The sequence below is a fragment of the Camarhynchus parvulus genome, chromosome 2 (genome assembly GCF_901933205.1).
Source record: "Camarhynchus parvulus chromosome 2, STF_HiC, whole genome shotgun sequence".
Taxonomy (NCBI): domain Eukaryota; kingdom Metazoa; phylum Chordata; class Aves; order Passeriformes; family Thraupidae; genus Camarhynchus; species Camarhynchus parvulus.
The window spans coordinates 147,578,910-147,602,483 of NC_044572.1; the positions used below are offsets into that span (position 1 = coordinate 147,578,910).

Genomic DNA, 23,574 nt, shown 5'->3' on the forward strand with positions numbered 1-23,574 from the left:
ATTGGCAAGAATGAGGATGATATTTGCTGGTTTAATTTGATTGCACTGCTCACAGGAGCCACTTTGCAGTGTCCCTGACATTCAGCTGAACAAGCAGCTCACCTCCAGCACTGCTCTCATTTCCCCCTCATCCACCTTCATGTGATGCCCTCAATGCCAGAGCTGGGGGTAGTACAACTCACTTCCTACACTAATTTCAAAATGCAACTTTAAAAAGGAGTGTTAGTGCTCTGAAACACCTAGGAACTTCAGCAGAAGATACTTAAATTTGCAAAGTCAGAGTGACAGCAAGAAAGGATCATTATTGTTTTCATTATTATAAGTATTACCGGCATGCTCAGAAAAACTGAAGGAGTGAAAATCTGAGGCTGCAGACAGCCTTTTTTGTCCTGAAGATTGGCCTTTTTGAGGGTGAGTGGAATAATTTAAAAAGCACGGAGCTAATAACTTCAGAAATTTCAACTTTTTTTTATCAGCTAAAATGAGCCATACAGGTGAGAATCCAAAGAGAACATGCTGACCATGCGTCATGCTTATCCACCTGATCTAGCATGCTTGCTTGCCAGGCACTGAAGGAAGAAGAGCTGCTGTTTGACTCTGAGAGGCCACAGTAACTGGTGAAGCTCTATTACCCCACTGCACTTTTTTTATCCTCATTTTAACTCACATCCTCCCCCCTGTTTTCTTGCAGTGTCTATTTGGGTTTCCTATGCCAAGCAGCGAATCTCAAATATCTTTTAGAAGTAGGTAAGGGTGGGGAAAGGAATCTGAGAAGTAGGAAATTAATTAAATGTCTACATATCTTTCCACCTTTTTGTATGAAATATGTTGGGGTTTTGAGTATTTGCCACTAAGAGCTCACACCAATGTAAAAGTGGGGCTGAAGCCTCCCTCTAAGGGGAGGGAAATCCACTGAGTCACAGTATTGGTTCTTCAAGTTTGTGACCAAACACCAGAAACCTATTAAAACATAATATAATCATAATACAAATCTTAATAATACAGATCATACTATAAATAATTTTTGCATTAAAATCCCCTTAATAAATATTATGTATACAGATTTAGAAATACATTTTCTACTAAGACACTACTAAGACTCAATCTTTCAAAATTATTTAAGAGTCTGTAACAGGAACATATTCTCTCTGAAGCATAAAAACTCCATGTTAACTTAGAGAATCCTTAGAAATCTATAAAGAACAGAAACAACATGTATTACCTCACATACCCATCCTTCAATTAACTTGTCACTTTTCAATAGCAAAAATTAAATGCTTTTATCTAAACGGCTACAGAAAAACAGCTATTAGGTTTCTCTTTTCTGTAAAGCAATGATTAATATTTAATTGCCTATTTTCCCTTTTCAAAGCTGCTCCCTCACAATTAGCACATACTCAGGTAATTTCAGTTCTAGCCAAGACATTCTACTTCATCCCAAAGTTAAGTGGAAATTCTGACAAGCTCTGAAGTAACTGCACAGATGTGGCTGTTGCATAAAAGTTTCTCTTTAGAGCAGAGCTCCAGTCTGGGGCAGTCAGCAGCCCTGGAAAAGCTGCCTGCACCTCTGCCAGCTCCAGAAATAAACTCAGCTGCTGGCTTTGGATGAGCCTTACCTGACACAGAGACTGTGTGAGACCTCACTCCTTGCTTCTCATTGTTGGCCAGCCTGGAAAACAGAAGTTGGAAGTGCTGAATGCTGGACATTCTTCACAAGCACTGGGAGCTCATCCCAACAGGCACCTACTGTAATTAGCAGGGCTGAGCCACCTCCCCAGCCTCAGGATGAGCAGGGGGGAGAAGGCAGAGAGGAATCTACCACTTCATCCTGTCTGGGGGAGTGAGAGTGGCTTTTAATCAGCACAACGAGTCACAGAAACCTGGGGAGTTGGAAGGAAACCACAAAAGCCAAACTGTGCACACTTTTAAGATGTGTGTAACCTGACTGTGCTTATACTTTCTGTGTGATCTGTGGGAAATGGAGTATGAATTGAGTTTCTGTCTGTAAAAAGATTTATCCTGTACTATTTTGAATTCATTTACATGTCAGACATAGAAAACCAATCACATTTAAATGGAGTTATTTATAAATAAACAGTGCAAATTGTTTAGCATCGTTCCTGTAATTAAATTTACCAATGGATTCAAAAGAAACAGCCTGCTTTTGTTATTGTCAAATATGATGGATGCATTATGCAATTCTGTTCTCTGATCTTCTTTCTGGTATCTTTGTAGTTAAATACTACTGTGAGCTTTTTATGCCCTACCTGCTATTTGTCCTGGAATCCAAAAGCAACAATAAAAATTACTGTTATAAAGAAGTTCTGAAAGCATCACTATTTTTCAAAACATTTTTTTTTTATATATGAGAAAAGAAAGCACAAAACTTACTTTGGTATGGATGGTAAAGCTCTTTCACCTTCTGTGTAAACAAGAAGAAAACAGGATTAAAGCTTTTGCACGTTTTCAAATAACCTCTCTCAAAGTGAAATATATACATGCCTGAAACAATAATCATCACAATCTCTCAGGGAAACTGAGAGAGCTCAAAGAATGTTCTGTACATATATAAACAGCAGCATTATCAACAACTCCTTCTACCCACTCACACAGACCTTTAGGCAAACTCTCATCTGAGGAAACAACGTACACAGAATATAAAAGCTGTTTTTATTCTTAACAAATAACTCCAATAAATCACTTGCAGAAGGTGTGACACTATCTCATCTCTCTGGTAAGAAATGTTTTTCTTTTATCTCCAAGATGTCCTAAGTTCTAACATATAAATAAAACAATTCAATCCAGATTGGATTTCCAAGTAAGACAACTGAAATAAATCATTAAAGCACATATTATCATATTGATTTCACACTGGCTTGAGACTATACAATGATAATGTTTTGTGCCAGAGAGTAAGTCAGCTTTTTGTACACTACATTCAAATCCTTGTCAGACTTTCTTTGAAAATGGTAATGTGTGTGAGACCGTGGATGTACCTATTCAAAGGGGATTTTTCTATTGGATTTCAAGAAACCCTTGGCATTCCTGTAGGGAAGTTACTAATCCTTTAGCAGAACACCTTTTCAGTAGATTGGAGTATGCAGGGGAGAAGATGGGTAATAAAGTGTGTTTCACTCTCTAAATCAATGTAGCTCTGATAAAGTGACCTGGGAGAACAACCACACTTGCAGAAAATGGTGATGTACGCTGTTCAACAAAATAATGTAAATTCTCATTTGTTTTTCTCCCATGTTATGATTTCCAGGAATTACAGGTGTAAACAACAGTCTCACCTTTGTGTATTAAGGGACTGAGCAGAGAAATGCCCAAAAGCCACACTCAACATGGCAAAATACTATTTTGTTCATTTTTTCTGCTCTTTACAGGTAGAAAAGTAACATTTGGCTCAGCAACATCAGTCTGTTTTGATCTGTCTGATGGAGGGTGTTGAAAAAGAAGTTGCAGAAAAGAAGGGAAACCAGAAGCTGCAATACCAAAGCCCTGGAGCAGCTCAGCAAGGTGACAAGAACAAGCACTTGGAACTGGGGGGCAGAGGGAGGACAGTAAGATTATATTAGCAGGTGGGAGATAAAGGTACTGTGATATGTTAGGGTAAGTGATACCTTTTGGGAAGGAAACAAAAGGCACAGATCCTCAGAGATAGTGTGGAGTAACAAATATGAAACCAGTGGTGTGGAGGTGCAGCCTGGCAGTAAAAGGCTGGGGGACAGGTACCCAAAAAAGAGAATGCAATGGGCACAAGAAGTTCAACCTGGATGAAACTGGGCAAAAGACACCAAGCTGGAAGGAAAAGGCACAAAAGTCCTGCCCACTGCTAGGCAAGCCTCCGCAGGGCTGTAAAGAACACTCAAAAGAACTTTAATTTTTACATGACACCTACAGCTGTCAGCATTAGCTGTGAAATCATCCTGGGTTCTGCTTTACACCAATTTACGCTGCTGCTGCTGGCTGTTCCAATGCTGCTCTTAGACTTGGCAATGGATTTAAGGCTTAGACGGTGCTGATTAATCACACATGTTACTGGTGGAGTACAGAGTCTTCCTCTGCTTTAAAAGAACTTCACTGAAGCGCACAGTTACCTTATTATTCTGTGTTTTTAAATCAAGGTAATGGTTGCACAATTAATAAGCAGCTCCTCAAAATAATTCTCCTTGCTCTTTAAGATGTAGCTCCATTGCATGTTAACTGCATCCTATTCAAACTGCATTCTAAAGACAGAATTTTAATTTCCCCTAAGGCTTCTTTTTGGTAGAGCATCATATCTGGGGACTTCAGAAAGATATGTGAATGATTTCATTAGACTGGATAGGAATGATTTCATAACACTTGCAGGGCCACAATGCTTCATATGTTCAAGATGCTGAGATCAGATCAGATCTGAATTTTCCCTCCTCCAACCTCCTAAGAAAGTGAGAAATACCACAGGTGGTAACTGCTAGTGTGTGCTGAAGTCAAACACTACCTATCAAAGAGGATCTAAAGGAGATAAAGAGAGAATCTGACTTTCCACTGTGGTATTAAATTTCCTTAAAGAAGAGAATCTCATTCTGCTCCCACAAAGCTCCATTCCACTTTCTGAACAGTTTCCTATCAGTGCAAAGTAAGGGTCATAATAAAATGTAATAAATCATAACAAAACAAAATCTTGATTCCATTGTAATAGCAAATCCTTTCTCAGCCCTTTGTGAGATAAGCAGAATGTGAATAGAAGTGGTCTTACACAGTGAGTATGATGTAGTCAATGAGTTTGAAAAACAAGAAAAGAAGTGAAGGACAGGTGAAAGAATTTAAGGGAAAGTGAAGGAAAAGTGAGAATTGAAGCAGTCTGGGAAACTGTGAGGAAAAGATGGGGATAGACAGAGAAAAGCAGAGACTCTGACCCAAGTGAAATAAGTATTTGCTTCCAGATCCACTGGGAAATCAAGCAGCACACATGGGTCCACCATACCCAAAATTGTTCCATCTGATCATCCCCCTTTTCACTGTCCCCTGCTGAATTCCACAGGACATAAGTGGCTTTGTGCTCATTTGCATCAGAGCAAGAGATCTGGACCCTCTGGAGCTGGGAGATGTGGACAAGGCAGGTTCAGCCTGGGATCAAGGAAGGAACACCCAGAACTGCCAGGAAGCCACAGCCTGGTGCCTGCAGGGACTGGTTACAGGGACAACACACCCCACTTTTGTGTGCTGGAGATATGTGTCAAATGCAGGGCTGTACATGGACAGTGGAAGCTAGAAAAGCAAATAGATGTTAAAAAAAAAACCACACACAAAGGTATCCAGGTATCAAAAAACCCTCATACACTATTAAGTATTAAGAGGTGCCCAGGGGTTGTTGTACTAGGGGGCTGGAACAGATAATTTTTAAAGGTATCAGCAAACCTGAACTATTCTGTGATTTTTCCATGATTCTATGTCTCCTCCATCACTGGATATAATTAAAGAAAAAACTAATCAGCAAGGAACTCCTGATCCTGCAGACGCCCACAGGCTCTGGATACAAACTGCTCACGTCAGGCACTGGTGCTCATCCTTTTACAGTTTATATCCTAAATAAAATACCAAATATTCATTAGTACCCCTGCAGGTCTGAAGTCAAAATTTGTTACTAACAGTATCCCAGTTAAGGCATATGTTGTTTTTCACAAGTTGAAACCCACAACATTTTTGCCCAATTCTATATTTTTTAAAGAAATGGGATATGCATGGCTCTGCTGGGCTTTCCACAGGATTGTCCAGGTCTGAGCAGAGCTCCATGCTGGACACAGCAGAACCCAGGCAGCTCCAGTGCTCCCAGCCTGGGGGAATGGAAATTGTCCTCACCTGACGAAATTATTGTAAAGCTAAATCAGCAAAATCAGTGAGGGGCCAAACTACAGAGGTAACAGTATCCTAAAAATGGGAACACTTTACCAATCTATTAAAATGAAAACCATGCCCAGGGTAAATCTGGGTGAAAACAAAAAGCACTTAAGTGGAGAACTTCACCAACTATTCAGATTTGGTATTTTTGAACACTCCCTGAGCAGCTTGTTCCAATGCCTAACCACCCTTTTGGGGAAGAAATTTTCCCAACATCCAATTTAAGCCTCCTCTGGAGCAACTTGGGACTGTTTGCTCATGTTCTGTAACTTGTTACCTGGGAGAAGAGACCAACCCTCATCTGGCCACAACTTCCTTTCAAGTGGTTGCAGAGAGTGATAAACACCCCACAATCTAAAAGCTGATACTCAGTTCAACTGTTTATGATTTTTTTCATTTGTGCTCTTGGCCTGTAAGAGGTAAGTGTGATAATGGAAATACAAATATAAAGTGTAATATTTCAACAGTAGTCTAAAGGGACCTGAACATAAAAATATTTATGAAAAATAAAACAAACAGAATGGAAAAATGCCAAATACTGTCCACATCTTAAAACACTACCAAGTGGTCTCCCCAAATTTAGAAGAACTGGATCATTAATGGATAGCATGACAGATATCACAAAACCAGGCTCTGTTAGTTATCAAGAAGGACAATTTATGAGGACACTTCCAATGAATGTAAATTTACAACAAAGAGGGGATGGGAAAGCTCAAAAGGGGGATAAAACACATCTGGGGGATCAAGAGTTGCTCCATGATTTGTTTCTGATGCATCTTACACAATCAAAGCTCACTGTGGAGGGACCTGGGAATGCAGATCATGATGGAGACAGTTCTCCTATGAAATGTTTAATGAATATGTTGGGTATTGCTATGAACTTCAAAAAAAGAAACCTCAGAAAAAAGAAACCCAGAATTTATTTTAACTAGAGGGGTTTTCTTCATGTATGCATAAACAGGAGTGTTCCCAAAGTGCTACCTGATGTTCCTGTTCAATCACTGCTCATTTGCTCCATATTAAAATTCTGTTATAAGAATAGCACACAAAAAACCACCCTGCATCAGAAGCATTGACTTATCCTGCATTCACACCTACCAGAAACCTCAGTTAAAACTTCTGTTTTCTGTGCAGGGCACAGAAAAATAAGAGATATTGCCCCTCAGAGAGCTCAGTCAGCCTAGAAGATGTAGCAGATGCTGCTAAGAAAGTCAGGTAGGAGCAAGACAGGAATTAGAAAGAAAAATTGCAAATAGAACAGATCAGTTTTGATGGGCACCACCACCAGTGTGGAAGTGGCAAGAACTGGACAAAGTCCAAATGTGCCTCTAAAGGAAAAGCAGAGACAGAGACAGAGCCATCCATTAATTCAGGGAAGAGGTCATGTATAAACATGAAAAGTTTTAAAAGATCAACTGTGGCTACAACAGTTCAGGCTGGGAAACAGCCAATCTACTGGCATTAGAAGGAAAGTTTTAGGAGTGAATAATAAGGATTGTAGCAGACCCCAAATCATGATTTCTCAGAAAAGAAGAGGCACAAAAGACCTCCACTCATGGGCACACACCAGTCTAGAGACATGGAAATCTTGGACTGTGATGGCTCTTTTATTTTGAGAACAATGAACTATTATTATCTCTGATGCTGGCTTATCCTTTTGGTGTCTGATTTTGGGGCCAATGGTTCATCATCACCAAGTTGTGCACCAAGGTGGCTTGGAGAGCTGAGTTTATGTTGAGGGAAGATTTTAATTTGTGTGGAGATAAGGCTGCACAACTCACACAGCTTCTAAGAAAACTCCTTGTGTGGGAGCTGAATGTCACTCACATACACTAAGGGTCAGAAATAACAAAAAACATGCAAATTTAAGAATAATGTGAACAATTACCATGTGCTGTCAAAACACCTGAGACCCTAAGATCACATTTCTTTATTAGTGGATGCTCAAGTTTAAGTTTGGGGATTTTCTGAGCCGCACACAGGGAGGATGTTACAGATGGACCTGGAAAAGACCTGAACTATATGTTAACAACATCACCCCAGGGAAAACCTGTGGTAGAAAAAAGCAAGAATGGGGCTAAAAGAGACTCAGTTTCACATTGGAGAGATGCTGGGATAGTTTGTGTACTTTGCTGTACTACAAACATGGAAAAAGGAAATAATTTATTGTTTTAGAAAGCAGCAAAGTTGGATGAATTCCCACAGGTAAAGATGAGAACAACATGAAAGAAGAAAATTTCATTCTTAAATAGCTTTGCTTGCATGTTTTTCAATAATTAAAGCTGTCTGAAACTGGAAAAAAATCTAATGAAATGCAATCAAATTCTTTCTAAAACAAGGAGTACCTGCAACCTCATCTCACTTCTTGAGACATGCTACAAAAACAACTGATAGCCACTATAAAATGTATCTCTGCTTTAGTTCTATTTTATGAGAGAAACTCATAAGACCTCTCAAGGTTTTTACTTTTTAAATGGAGGTATTTGAGTATCTAGGAATATCCAAATGCATCCTAACCAACCTCACTGAATTTCCCCTTGTATACTGGGATTCATGTTATAAGATAACACACCCTTGTAAGGAGTGCCTTTAATAATTACAATTCACTTCTGCCAGTTAAGTTTGGAATTAGTACAAAGCAGTGATTGCTGAATCAGCCTAAATCCTCAGCCACTAAGCAATTTTTGATGCAGTGACAATTTAATATCAGCATTTCTCACGGCTGCTCCCTGAAAGAAAAAAGCCTCCAAGTGAGGGTTTTTCTGCTACCTCTGTCTTGTATTCCAATGCAGAATGAGCTGTGAGCAGCTCTGGGGGTGTCCTTACCTTTCTGAGGCCTGATGATGAAGGACTGCGTGGCCCCGTTGACCAGGCGGCAGTAGCCGTCGATCAGGTCTGCCATGTTCTCTGCAATGGTTAAGGATGGTGCTGTCACTGTCAGAGGCTACAGAAAGGAAAAAAACAAGGCACCAACAAAGAGGAATTATTGCAGTTGCAGCCACTGAGTGGAACAGCTGTGTCATTGCATCAGAACTTTACACACGCCTGCAAAGCGTAAACAGAACAATGTGGGTGAGCAGGGAGATTCCTGCTTGAACTTTTGGGCAGCAAATTTCAAACAAGAGGTTCAGAAAGCACAGCTGGTAAAATCCTCTACCTAATGTAGTGTTAGTTTGGGCTTCTGAAGTGTAAACCACTGTTGAATACAACTGTTATGATTTCCAGGATTGTAATTAGGACAATTCTGAAGAAGTTGTTTATTCCTTAAAGCTCTCACAGGTGGCATCTTTTTTTCCCACCCTCTGCAGCAATTTGTTCTTTGGCTAAAACAGCCCTTCCCATTTTCAAGAAAGATTTTTCAAAAAATAAAATATGTGCAGTGGAAAAAGAGATGAGAGACATACAGGCAAGCTATAAAGTTCAATACCACCAACATTCATCATTCTCTGCACAGATCTGCCACCCTCCCTCAATCCTGCTCTTCCACTGTTTTCTGGTGCACTGGACCAAGGAAAAGATCTGATTTCACTTCCAGCACTGCTTCCATGTAATACAAGGGAACAAATTCTCCTTTTTTCATATTTCCTCCTCACATAAAAGTGGAATTGCTCTGTTTCCTCTCTAGGATACAGTATATATACACAGGCTGCTATAAAATTGCTTCTTCTATGAATATCGAAGTCTACAAGCACCAGATGCAAAACATAAAACATGAATGAACCTTAAATTTATTTTAAAACCAAACCCAGAACAAAAGTCCAATATAGAGAATATCCACATTAGAAGGGTGTTACATCCCACTCCTTGAAAGGAAAAAACAAAATACCAAGTTTATCACCACATACAATATCAAAAACATACCTCAGGGGCACCTGCTATCTTGAGTTGCAACATCCCTTTTCTGTCCTTGTCTTCACTGTTTGAATACTGAATGGTTTGCACTTGATTGAAATCTGCTAGATGGGTTGGCTGCAGAAAGACAACACAACAAAATGACGGAAAAAAATCAAAACCACAGCAAAATAGCCTGTCTTGATCCCTGGTGTTGCAAAAGCACAGGGAGACTTTGATCCCCAAACTACACATGCAGAAATCTGTTTTCTGTTTCCTTCTAGAGTTTCATTGCCACACACTCCCAACACACACAAATATCCAGAGTGGCTGGAAAAGGAACCCAGCTCCACTGTGCCCACAGAGGTCACTGTTGAGCAGTGCCAGGCACGCTCTGAAGTGGGAACAACCTCTTGGGTGTCAACAGAGAAAACTCAACAGGTTAAAACCACATGGAACCTGCACTGACACATTCCCCGCATCCCTCCAGACTGCTGGAAAAGGTTTGTTCTTAGCTCTGTGTTCCTGATTTCCCCATCTTTTCACTGCTTTTGAATTCATTTCAATAGAAAACTGGACATGGGCTCAGTTTAAGTTGTGATTGTAAATTGCCCAAACATTTTGCTGAAGGATCTGTCTGGACAGAGTTCCTTGCACCACAGGGGTGCACAGGAAATACTGAAATACAGCTGGAATCAAGGAAAAGGCTGTGAAGGATATGAAGAAAGTAAATAAGCAGTGCCTGCATAGATGTGCTCACCAACTGGTTAAACAAGCTCTGCATTTACACATTCCTAAGAAAGAGAACAACTCAGAATAATTCACGTTTCATTGGTAAAAAGTCACCAGCAATGCTTCAGATTCTGCAACTGAGCACTTCACTGGGAAGAAAAGCCAACAAATTCAGTGCTAAAGCTGACATAGTCTTTGTACCTAACACCAGTGCCTTTCCTCTGATCCCAAAACACAAATTAATATCTGACTAAGAGCTGTACATGCTGAGAGCTCCCAGCTCTGCTGTGTTTAACCCAGAGATCAGACTGGTCACTCCCCTTTCTGTGACATCCAGTTCACAACAGGTCATGGTTGTTAACACGGTGACTGAGGAAAAAACCCACAAAACAGAAGCAGACTTACATTTGCACCCTTGTCTGTCAGGTAACTGATTCCTTCTTCTGGGCCAATTGCCAGTTCCACTGAAATAATCCAGCTTGACTTGGGAGTCAAAGGAGAAAGGGCAGAATTTCAGTAATAAGACAAGGCCTTGCTATGGAACACTATAATCCAATGTGGTAATTACAGGTTTTAGTAATTAATATCTAGAAGCTTTTCAACTCTTCGAACAAAATTATATTCAAATCAAGTAATTCTGTAAGTGTCAAAACCCCTCATGACTGGTTTCCTGGGGATCTCTGCTACTCAAACTGCATTTCCATGTATTTTATCTTAGGTCTACATGAGAATTATGGATTTCCTGTATTTCCTCTTCTCATGAACATTGATATTTAAGTTCTAATTTCTGCTGGAGTCTCCATTTTCACAAACCTTCCAAACATGGGGCCCTTCTTCAAAATTTGCTTGAAACAGGTAGAAATTAACAGGTATTAGGTGAAAATTTACTAACAGAAGTTGACATTTCCTTGTGGAAACAGCTGAAAAAGTGCTTGACTTTCACAAACAAAGCATCTATAAAAATATTTTATTTTACATACAATTCTTACCCAAGTAATGAATGATTATTTATTTTAAACAGTCAATGGAGAAAGTTCTAAATAAAATCAATAAATACCATTTGTTGCTAATGAAATCCAATCGTCTCTACATGAAAAACGGACGTAAACAAAAAATTATTGCAGAACCAAGCAAAAACAATTGGACTGAAAACTCCAGAATGGATTCTACTGACTGTCACATTCCTCTACTTACACCAAGAGCACACTTGAAGCATTCCTTGTCAAATCTGTACACTGGAGACAGGATCTCAAAGAACTTCAAAATACTTTCTTCTCTATTGAGGTTGGCAAATTGTCGAAACGTTTGTTGGATTAATTTCCGTAGTGTTTTGGCCTGTGTATCAAAACATTTGGAGAATAATTATTTTAAATCTACTAGCTGAAGGATATTTTAAGAGTTTTGGTCACTTAGTAGTACTAAAAGTGTCTTTATCAATGAAATGCAGACAACTCCCAAGGAATAAAAAAAGCTTCCAAATGTAAGCAGCAGTTCTGCCTTTTGACTTCTGCTTAGGATCAGCATTATTTCTGCTATACTACAGAGATGTTATTTAATAACATTTTAAATAAGTTAAAATAGAAGACCACATGTTAACCCTTCCAGGAATATTTGTTCTAAGTTCCTCATTTCTCTCAACTTCTGAACTGTGTCCCAACACAAAAAAACCCAAAACAATTTATACCTTCATATAAGCTTTTAAACCTAAACCACTATTCTCTCTCTTACCTGGCAATAACAAGCCAGCTGTAGCTGTATCTTAATCTTTGCACACAATAACTCAGACTATCCATAATAAAGTGGATTCTTTCAGTCTGATAATAAGCAAAAAAAAAAACCAAAAAACCTTCAATATAAATAGATGAAATTTAAATAGTAGACTGAATGCAAAAAGTAAACCAAACTTTTAAACTAAACTATATTAACTATGTTGTCTACCACTTTATTAGCTGTTTTCAGGGTACAAATAACCACTTGTAGCAGCACAAAGAATAGCTAAACTAACACTTTAAAAAACTGAATTATCTGCCTGTACATAATGTATAATCCCTGAAAGGCAGCCACTCATATGAAAATAAAAATGGGGCCTGAGAAGCAGTATCTCTAAGATGACCCCAATCTGAACAAGTCATCAAGAACTGTGAATAAAAACCTCTGTCTAAAGTGACTAAATGGCCTTTAAAAAGTCCAGTTCTAATTCATCTTCCAACTACCAAAAATGACAGAAAGCAAAACCACGCTTATCTTTGCAATATGTCAAGGTTAAGACAGGAATTACCACTGTTCCTCCATGCAAACATATCTGAATGTCCCATTTTAACAGCAGTAAAACTCTTTATTCTCCCACACTGCCTGTTAACAGCCCCAGGCACTACACAAATACCAACTTCCTTTTGTCGTTAGCACTTCCAGGCAGATTAGTTACTCATTTTTAGAAAGCCTTTACAGAACTGTTCAGAAGTCAAAATAGCCAGAAATGTTTCTGTGGAGTGTTTAGGAGTTACTCCAGCAGCAATAATCCAAGGGTGCTGCATATTCACAAAATGATCTGTTTTGCAATGATGCATCTTAAGTTGGAAAAAAGCCCTCTCAGCACATACTACACTGTCAAATTAACAAAGAAATCTGTAACTTTGGTGTAATTTCAAATTCTTTTGTCAATTTAGCAGACCCAACTCTCAGGTGGACCATTAAGGAGGCTGCAGAGCCTTTGGCAGTCAGGAAACTTCCCTCGGGCACCCAGAGCTGCCTCAGGCTTTGTAAGGACTCAGACACTCCACACTGGACCTCCCTGGTATCTTTATTTTTACAGAGAAAAGCAACTCCAAGGCAAGTGCAAACCTCAGCCTCAGCTTATCACTGGCAAATACCAGGAGCAAGACACAACAAAATAAAAAAGCATTTGCCAGCTCAAGGTGTCCCAAGTATTCCAGCTACTCAGTTGATTAAATATTCTGCCCATGGATTGTATTCGTGAGTAATTTCAGCATCACATTTCCAGGAATACTGGCATGTGTTATCTGGTTCTTTTCAATCCACCAAGAAGAACTGGTCACTTTAAATTTTAAGATCATGAGCAAAGCGTGAAGATAGAAAGTCCATTAGAGTCACAGGCTGGTTTGGGTTGGAAGGGACTTTAGAAATTCCATCATGTTCCACCCCCTTACCATGGGCAGGGACATCTTCCACTGTCCCAGGGTGCTCCAAGCCCCATCCAGCCTGGCCATGGACACTTCCAGGGATGGAGCAGCCACAGCCTCTCTGGGCAACCTGTGCCAGGTCCTCACCACCCCCACAGGGAAGAATTTCCTCCCAATATCCCATCCAGCCCCACCTCTGGTCAGTGTGAAGCATTCTCTGTGCGCTGTCACTCCATCCCTTGTCCCAAGTCCCTCCCCAGCTCTCTTCCAGCCCCTTTAGGCACTGGAAGGAGTCTCAGGTTTCCCCAGGTTTTTTCTCTTTTCCAGGTTGAACAGCCCCCAAAACCACAACTCTTCCATAACAGAAGCATCTATCAGAAATATATGCAAATAACAACTTCAAGCAAAATGCACTGAAAACTTGCTCTTAAAAGTATTTCTAAGAACCATTGGTTTGTTCCCTCTGTGTGTTCATTCAAAGCAGAGAGAACTGAGAGAAATAATAATTTTATATTTCACAGCTATTGGGAACCCTCCTTTTCCTGCCAGTTCAAATTCCCTGGTTTTCACAAAGTGGAAGAGCAATTTAAGGATTTAAATCCTGTACTACTTTGAACAGGGATTTCATTTTCATTGAAAAGCAGACATACTTCTCCTTCCCTTGTTTTTCTTCTTCGAATGTCCAGCATTTTTCTTCATTTCTTTACAAGGTTCCCACTCAGCTTCACCTTCTGGCAACTCTAGCTACTTCTTTCTGCTACTCTCCCCACTTCAGGATTTCCAAAGTGCAATTTTCTTGGTCAGTCAGTTTTCTGGCTCCATGGTATTATTTTTGAGACAGTTATTCATACTTTTACGTCTGGAGCCTTTCACCACAATTTTTCCCGTTAGCAGAAAATACAGTTTCAGATAATTGCTTAAATTAAAATGCAGAGGGGATTACTTAAATCCACTTGACTTCATTAGCTTCTGATTTTCAAAAGTCTTTTGAAACAAAACCTTGTCATGACAGACCTTTTGTGTTTACCCATTTAAATTACAATGCAGATTCTTTCCAAATCTCAAGTTGAATTCTATTATTTCTATAAAGCTCCACTGCTCACCAAAACCAGCTCCAAAATAGCAATTTATGATTTATACTTTCATGTATGAATAGTAAGAGACATTTTACCAGGACATTCATATTGAGGTGCCTATAAATGTAAAATACTTGGTGACCATTCTTAATCCCCCTTTTCAACATGCTTGAGAAAAATTTGCATTTTTTGCTCTGAGAACATATGGACTTCAATGGCAGCGAGATTCAAGGAACGTTTATAGTCTTAGCTAGGATTAACCTAAGCAGAAATTACTGGAAATCATCCTTGAATAAGTTGGATACAGTCTTGAGCAAGGAACAAGGAAGGCATCAAGTTTATCAAGTTCCCAGTAAAATATTCTTTTTTCTTACATGTTCCCTTCCTCTTTCTCCAGAAGTCTCATCTTTCTTTTAGGGAAGGAAAAGAAAAAAAAAAGTTATTTGATCCAAGAGGTAGGCTCCAAGGACTTGTTTTGCACTTTTACCCCCAAGGTTTGAGATGCAGAGCTGTGCCCCTCTCACAGCAGCTCAGCAAGGCCGTGTGAATCACTTTAGCCTTGTCCTGCCAGCTGCACGACTGGGATTCAGATGCCACCAATCCAATGGACAGCTTGGATGTTTTTTCACAAAGCAAAACCGCACAGCAATTCCCTTAGGAGTGTACAGTGAAAACTATAATGCAATTTTCAGATTTTGACACTTTACAGCAGTACAGGATTGACTGGGACTGTAATTACCTTCACTGAATCTAGTAAACTCTTCGGGAAAAACCGTCTCAAACCAACATCTTTCCTGAAAGAAAAAATACACACAGCATTAATACCAAAGACATTGCGCAGTATCATATTTCTCTTTTCAAGGTGGTGCTTTGGGTCTATTTTTTGTTTTGTTTTTAACTAGCATATATGATTGCTAAACATTTACCTAACAATGTCCTTGAAAACTTCAGAGTAACAAACACTACCATTAAAATTCTAATTAGAGCCACTCCAACATCAAATGTGGCACAGTAGCATCTTCATGTTTAAACCCCAAAGGATACTGAGGATATTGTTGAAATTGTAGAAATATTGTTATATTCCTATTGTTATTTAACCAGGTACCTGCGTGGAAAGTCTGTTATTTGAAATGGTGGCTTGGGCATAGAGGAGTTTTGAGAATAAAAACTGGTATTTGTACATTTTTTTAAAAATTGCAAACATATAGAAAAAATATTCTCAAGCATGTAGTCAGGTGAAAAGGGAACAATATGGAAGTGGAACATCCTGATAAACCTCTATTTGAATGGAGCAGAAAATAGAAAAAGTATTATAGAATGTTTTGGTTTGAAGGGACCTTAATGACCATCCAGTTGACAGGGACATGTTCCACTAGACCAGCTTGCTCAGAGCCAGAACTTGGCCTAAGGAATCCAGGAATCCATAAAGGAACACTCATGATATCACCTCACTAAGCCTGCTGAGTGCAATTCCACTACTGTTTTACCCTTTGAAGAACTGTAATTAAGGGGCTGTTTAAATTTCTACTATTATTTTTTCCTCATACTAAGCAAATTAAAATAACTAAATTTTTCTTGCAAGCAGTCTCACTTTTTTGCCACTGTAAATCAGGTGACTGTGAGCTCAGAATTTGCAAACTGAATTATGCAAACATAAACTTTATCAAGCTTATGTTCACACCTGTGTATTGGGTTGTAGCCCTGGTTTGAAAACCAGAGCCAGTAAATATTTCTATGTTCTGATGTGCTGCACAAGCTTATGTCTGACATGTGTTTGTGTCACTACTACTCAACATCAGCTTCAAAAAAAAAGGTGCTTGAGAAGTTGCCAATGACATTAGTGCAGAAAGACACCACTGAACAACCAAGTGCAAAAAACTCTCATGTAAAAAAGGAAAAATAAGAGAAAAATACAAATAGGAAAAGGATTTATAGCTCAAAGGTGTTATTGACTTTTTTCTTTTAAATTTAGGACATTACCATCTCTTTCAAACATTCTTAGCCACTTCTGAAACAAGTATGAAAGCAAGCTTTCCATGAGTGCATGCTTTGAACGTCCACAGAAATACATCTGGAATTCTTACACTGGGCAAAGCATGGAGAAACTGTTAGCAGGCAGAGATATTCAGGATTTATTTACTGCTACCTAACAGCACGAGAACAAAGCCAACACTAAAGTCAATACAAAAAGCTCACTCAGAAGAATAAACCAGGGTATTTTTAAAGCTCTCTGAAGACGAGTAGCATACAATTTCATACTAAAAACATCCTCAAGCAGGAGGAGCAGAATGTTCATGTGCAGCACTGGCATCTGTGCAATGACAGTAAGCTGCAGGATTATAAAACTTCATAAATGTTAATTCCGTCCATGCGTTTCTTCTCAAATGCAAATGATACTCGGTTTATCATCCCACACAGTTAAATGAATCTAACACACTATTACCATCTAAATAATATGCAAAGACATTTTGACAGGGATACATTAGTTTAACATTAAGTATTTCAGAGAGAGTTGGTGCTTCTGAAATGAAGCACCTCCCATCACCCTGGTATCCCTGATTTTAACAGTCCTGCAGCACAGGGAGGCTGCCACAGCCTCATTTGATTCATTACTAGGACAAGCTGAGCAGCCTTTTGTACAGATCTGGGTGCAACAAACTGAGAAGAAATTCTTATACAGAGTACAACAGAGCACAACTCTTAACAAAACTTGTTAATAAAGCATTTCCCGTATTTAGCTGAGACAGCAAATTTATTTACTGGAGGAGAATTTAACAGAAAGAACCACAAAGATTTAATGCCCTGGCCAGCAACAACTTATGGATACCTATAAATAAGAGAATAAGCACTGAAAATTGGAACATACAAACAGTTTTACACACACAACCCTACAAACTCCTTCCCAGCTGTGTTGTGTGGGAGTGGGATGGCCAACAAGGGAGACACCAACTCAGGGCTCTGGATGAAGGACTCAGCCATCTGGTTTCTGATTGCCAACAAGAGATAACCAGCACTGAGAGCCTGTTCATACAATTCTACTACAGCTTTGTACTTAACCTCATCTACTCCAGCCTACTTGTGGGCTTAAATCTGAATTCAATTTTTTTACTGTACAAACTTCAATTGGATTAATAAAACACCAACTACAGATAGGTGATACTGCTTGTCTTACAATGACAAGCAGCTTTAGGCAGCATGTATCATGTATTTTTCACCTCAATTCAAGTTACAATAAAAAAAGTAACATTAGATTAACATAATAGACTTTAACATGCCTTTTACCAAATTGTGGCTGCACCTGTTCCTTCCTACAGCTCCCATTTCTGTACTTGTAATTATCCCTGTTCTCACTAACAGGCTTCACATTTATTAGGAAGAAATTCCTCTTTCACTCCATGAAGGCCCAAGTATTAAAGGCTACTTAACAATTCGATCCCATCTACCATTTCCCATCCAGATCTCTTCTCATATGACAATCTGATCAAAGACAAATATACATCAAATAGACATCTGACAAAGGCAGCCACGGAGCAATCACCCCCAATGCAAAAAGGGCCCATTTAAAAATTGCTCTCAGCTGGTTAAGTGCCTCATGATGTACTAAAACCAGCAATCCCCCCACAAAAAGCACCAAAATGCCTCACTTGAGCAATAAATATTACTTGTGCAGTTAAACATTTATGGGCTATTAAGGTGATAAGATCAAATTAATGCATTTTGGGGATCACTGGCACTTTTTGCAGACCCTTTCCAGCTTGTAATTATCTGTAGTACAGCCAGTTTAAGGTGGTTTTATCCTTCTTCTCTCCCAGCTAAATCCCATACAAATTACATCTTGGTCCTCAAAAAAGAAAAAACTTTTGAAATGCACAAATCTCCACATCCAATTCCACGTGGCATTAAGTTGTTACATTTTGCGTATCAGGGTTTTGCTTCACTGTAACTTTCACAGCAGCAATTTATTATTTCCTACCCAAGTAGTCACTGTTTGGAAAACACAGACTGAAGTAAAGAAATCATTGTTAAACTGAAAGCAGCACCCCACTGAATCCTCCTGGAACTCTCACCTGTTAAAATTATTAATTTATACTCGGTGTGACCTGTTATGACCCTGCTTTCCTTTGTCTCACTGTTTCCAAAGTCATTAACCTAATTACTCATGCTTGTAGCTTCTGACTTGCTAAAAAACTGACTTTAAAACACTTTACTCAAGTTCTTACTTGAACATATGTGTGTAAACTACACCAACCATAACTCACATACTTTCAAATCTTTTTTTATATACCCTTTTAGTCTTGTCTATCTGCTCATCCCCTTTATTTTTATTAGTTTTTTCTCATTTTGTGATGTGTTTCCTCAACCAGGATATTTCTACTAATGTTTCTTCAGACAAAAACCTGAAGTCCTTAAAAAATAAATTTTAAAAGTCCCTAATTCAAACAAAACCAGAGTTTTAAAAAATCTGAATAAATAAAGGAGCACTACAGAAATACTAAATAAGCAGGCTATTTATCAAAGTTATCTTTATCTAGTAATATCATAGATCCCTCAAAAATCCTTGTAAACTTATTCATTGTTGCATAAAATCTTACCTTCCTCCTCCAAATGCTCTAATTTCACATCTCTAAAAGTTAGCACTAATTTGTCATTAGAAATAAGATGAAAAAATTGAGACTTCACTGCTGCAACAACCTTTTATTCCAATTTTGTGTTAAACTGTACAGGATCTTTTCACAAGAGTAATTAGCAGAGATGAGCACATCATTGGTGCATGTATGTCTGAAACTTTATCCACTATATAAATACAAATAAAACCAGTTTTCAGGTTTTTGCTAAAAAGCTGAAGGACTTTGGTTTGTTTGAACTGAAGCCATCTCCTGTACAACATGAATAAGTAAACAAAATATTTCATTACAAGGATGCTCCTTGGTCTTCTTAAAATTTGGGATACTCAGATAAACAATAACCTTGTTAATTGCAAGGTCATGTCTCAGAAAATGCCCACAGTGAGCAAACAAAAACAAAAACAATACCACAAACATTTTCAAGTAGCTCAAACTTTATCACAAATGAGTCACAGCTGAAGAATGCAACTGGGCACAGAAAAACACTGAGGAATAAAATCACCTCACAAGCAGAGTTGGTGAATCCCATAAACATTTGCAAAATTGCTGAAAACCACAGTGAGCCTCCTGATCAAGTTTAAACCACTCCAAACCTGTTTCTCTGGAGAGTTAAAGGCATTTTTCCTACTTCTCCATCTCAATGGGTTTCATCAACCTTTTCTTACATTAAAGCATCTTAAGCACCTTGATGGAATAGAAAACTTACAACAGAGAAGTTCTGTCATTGAACTGAATTTATTGTTCCTGCTGCAGAGAAGGGACAGTTCAAGCCTCAAGCTAGAGCACAATACTTACTCTAACACTTCATAGTTGGACTTCTTTTCTAATGCATTGCCTCTCATCTCTCCGTAGGATCTCCTGAAGTCAGGAAAAATATTTGAAAGCAACAATTATTGGATAATTCAGCCTAAAACTACAACATCAACATCATCAAAACTTCCACTCAGCATCAGAAAACATTGGCAGGATGAATTCAAAGGTAAGTATGAAGTACATTATTATTCTACCTCAACAGATCAGATTTTTATTTTACAAATTAACTTCATTTTCAGAACCACTTTAAATAACTGCTGCTACCAAAAGTGACCTAACCTGGCCTTGAGCATCTCCTTTCCACCTCACACTGCACTTCCTCCTGAGAGCCCCCTGTGCATGGAACTGGGAAAACCAGGGGAAGCAGAGAATGATGAAAACTGCTCCAATCCAGCCATGCTCACATTAATAAGTAAATTAATAAACAGCTTTGTTAGGAGAGAGCTGAGATCATCGTTGTCACAGAAAAAAATGGACCAGAAATGCTCATTCTAAGAGTTTCAGAGTTCATCTATGAGAAATATCTCATCAAAATGCTCTGAAGAGCCACAGCTTGAGAAGCAGGGAAGGCAGGACCTGGCTGACAACATAATCACAGATTATTACATTCATCACATGTTTTGAAATAAGGCACAATGATTTTGTAAGTGCATAAGGAGTTTGCAGTTACACAAAGAATTTTTGTTTTCTCTGGGGCTACCAGCAAAACTTACAACAAAGACATCAGGTTCTCCTGTGATACCTGGGAAATTTTATAAATCTAAATTTTGTTTTAATTTGGAAAGTACTGTTCAAAGGACACTTTTATTCTCTCATAACAAGTTTACATTTGTTATTAATTTCTTATCAATTTTACTTCTTCCCTAATCTGCCTGTGTGAGACATCAGCATAACTAAAGCAAATGTTTCAGGCTGGAAATTCTCCATAAATTAGCAAAACTCAACACATGCATTTCAAAGCTGGGAACTCTCTCAAGGATCTGTTAATCTCATACATTTATCTTTATTTTCCAGCTGTCTATACAGTTGACAAGAACACCAAAAACACCCAAAAGAATCCTCAAGATTTAATAATTTCAAAACAGCACATTAAAAACTGAGTAAATACAGAGAGGAAAGGTAGCAGCATTTATCTATAATTACATTCTTTAGCTGCAGGGTTTATATATGCAGAATCATAAGACTATTTACTAAATAACACCACAGATGCATTTTTTTTAAACATACTTCAATGTACTCTACATGCCTTTGAATTATTCAGATGAAGAACTCGCCCAAAAGGCAGTATCAAGATGTAATTAATTAAAATTTTAAAATAATGTTAATTTAAAAATCACTAGAAATGAGTTACAATACAGTCTATTCAGTTTTTCTTCAAACTGCTTCGTAGCAAAAAAAGGTCTCATGATATTTTATTCAACTCTACTGGTCAGAAATTGATGAACTTTAAGCAGTTTCAAAATTAATGTATATATTCTGTCAGAAAGACATTGAATAATAAATTATCAGCTTACCGGATTTCAAGGCAACCTAGTTTCAAAGCAATTTCCTGGTCCACTTGATCTGCTATTTCTAACATATAGTCATTTTTCACCTACAGCAAAAGAAGCAGGTAGGCATCACAGAAAGATCAGTTCAGTGCCAACACAGACTAAAATACTCCCCAATAACTTTCAAATGAATACATCTTAATTTTCTGGAATGACAATTCACAGTCCAGGAAGAGAAAAAAGAATTTGTGCTCATATTCTCCACAAATGAGCTGCACCTTGGTAAGAAACACATTTTGACCACAATGAACGTGATTGAAAAATTTCTTGTGTATGTCAATATTGCCTATGTTTTATTAAGTAGAATCAAAATTCAGAGGGACTGAGCAGATGGTTACACCTGCATTCCAGCTGGGATAAGGCAGGCTGTGTTCTTGAACCATTCTGGTCAACAGGATTTAATTGTCTAGGCAGATCTAATCATGCAAGTAAAACTGATAAATGCCTAGGAATTACAGTGAAAATAAAAAGAGAAGTAAAGAGAGAAGAATGTACAAACTGTACTGCACACTGGCATAAAATAATGCTGAACTAGCAAGAAGAACCAAGAATGAAACTGGGTGGTGATCATCTACAGCAGGAAACACTTCAAATCTTCATCTTGTTTTATTTACCAGAATGGATGGGGTCAGAATCCCATTTTTTAGGTAATACTTTCACCACACTGGAGTAAGAAATTTATACAGTACTAACAGCAACAAAAATCTCAGGCAGTAAGAGAGAACAGAACCATCTCCCAAGAACTTCACTCTGCAAATTTTGCATCCATAACAAATCTCAACAGCTTTTCCTTAACAGCTCCTGTTTTCCTCTTATGAAAACATCAAGTTGCTACTGAGATCCTAAAGTTGCAGCAAGTCCTGAAATCCCACAAAAATCCACGAGACTGATTTGTGGATCAAAGAGGAGATGATGCACTTCACCAAGTGGGTTTGGTGAAGTGATGACAAGTTGTAAGAACAACTAGTTCAAACTACTACTGCTAGGAAATGCATCAATTGGGAGGTAAGGAAGCACAGCAGAGGATCCAACAGCTGGAGGTGCTCTCCACTTTGCATTTTCCTTGGAACATGTGAGCATCCACCTCAGCATTCCCTCAGCACCACTGTGGCAGCTGCTCCTGCTCCAAACTACAGACAAATCCCTAAAAACGTCCTGGACCTGAATTGCATGAAAAGTTTTAATTTGTTATTGAAAGACATGAAAGAAGAAATAAGATAAACTGTGCAAGAATGAGAAAATGAATTATTACAATAGCTGAAACATGAGAAAAAAGCTTCTTACATTTGAATTCATACAGGCACTCAATATGACAAAATAATGAGCTTTTAACTCTTCTCAATTCAATTCCTACAAATACTAATGAGACAGGAGAATAATTGCCCTTCAGCATCATGTAGTGTGCTATGTGTACACATATATGGAAATAATAATTCTGTATTCCCATAGTAATAGTATACACAATATGAATTAATAATTCTCCTCTATATTATGCTCACAATTTTAAATAATTTGATTTAGATTGGATATTAGGATGATTTCTCCATTGAAAGGGTGGTCAGGGATTGGAAACAGACTGCAGGAAAGTGGTGGAATCACCATCTCTGGAGCCATTCAAAGTGTGGTTGCAGCCCTTGGGGACATGGTTCAGCTATGGATGTGGCAGTGCTGAGTTAGTGGTTGATATTCCAAGTCTTTTACACTAAATGGTTCTGTGATCCTATAAACAGCAAAATGCAATAAATTACACCAGGTTTTCTATTGATAAGAAAGGACTGTGAACTGCTCCTGCACTAAAACTGTCAGACAGGAGCTCAGGGCAAGTAAATCAGGAATGGAGTTTCAGGCTGCACAAACTGTTATAAATGACCTCTGCAAACACATGCGGGTGGTGACCAACAGCACAGCCCTCCTCACCCTCAGG

At 38.5% G+C, this 23,574-nt stretch overlaps 1 protein-coding gene across 8 annotated transcripts in view; it reads right to left on the bottom strand.

The window, feature by feature from the left end:
- PTK2 (protein tyrosine kinase 2) overlaps positions 1-23,574 on the bottom strand; it is a 188,217-nt gene that overhangs the window by 52,199 nt on the left and 112,444 nt on the right. For all 8 annotated transcript variants that reach the window (XM_030968664.1, XM_030968597.1, XM_030968588.1 and 5 more), the window contains 9 exons: positions 21,615-21,694; positions 20,083-20,145; positions 15,402-15,456; positions 11,641-11,781; positions 10,852-10,929; positions 9,745-9,852; positions 8,710-8,827; positions 2,392-2,422; positions 1,617-1,669 (listed from right to left, as the gene is read on the bottom strand). In XM_030968664.1, the coding sequence (XP_030824524.1) occupies positions 1,617-1,669; positions 2,392-2,422; positions 8,710-8,827; positions 9,745-9,852; positions 10,852-10,929; positions 11,641-11,781; positions 15,402-15,456; positions 20,083-20,145; positions 21,615-21,694 (727 nt within the window). The remainder of the gene's footprint in view (positions 1-1,616; positions 1,670-2,391; positions 2,423-8,709; positions 8,828-9,744; positions 9,853-10,851; positions 10,930-11,640; positions 11,782-15,401; positions 15,457-20,082; positions 20,146-21,614; positions 21,695-23,574) is intronic.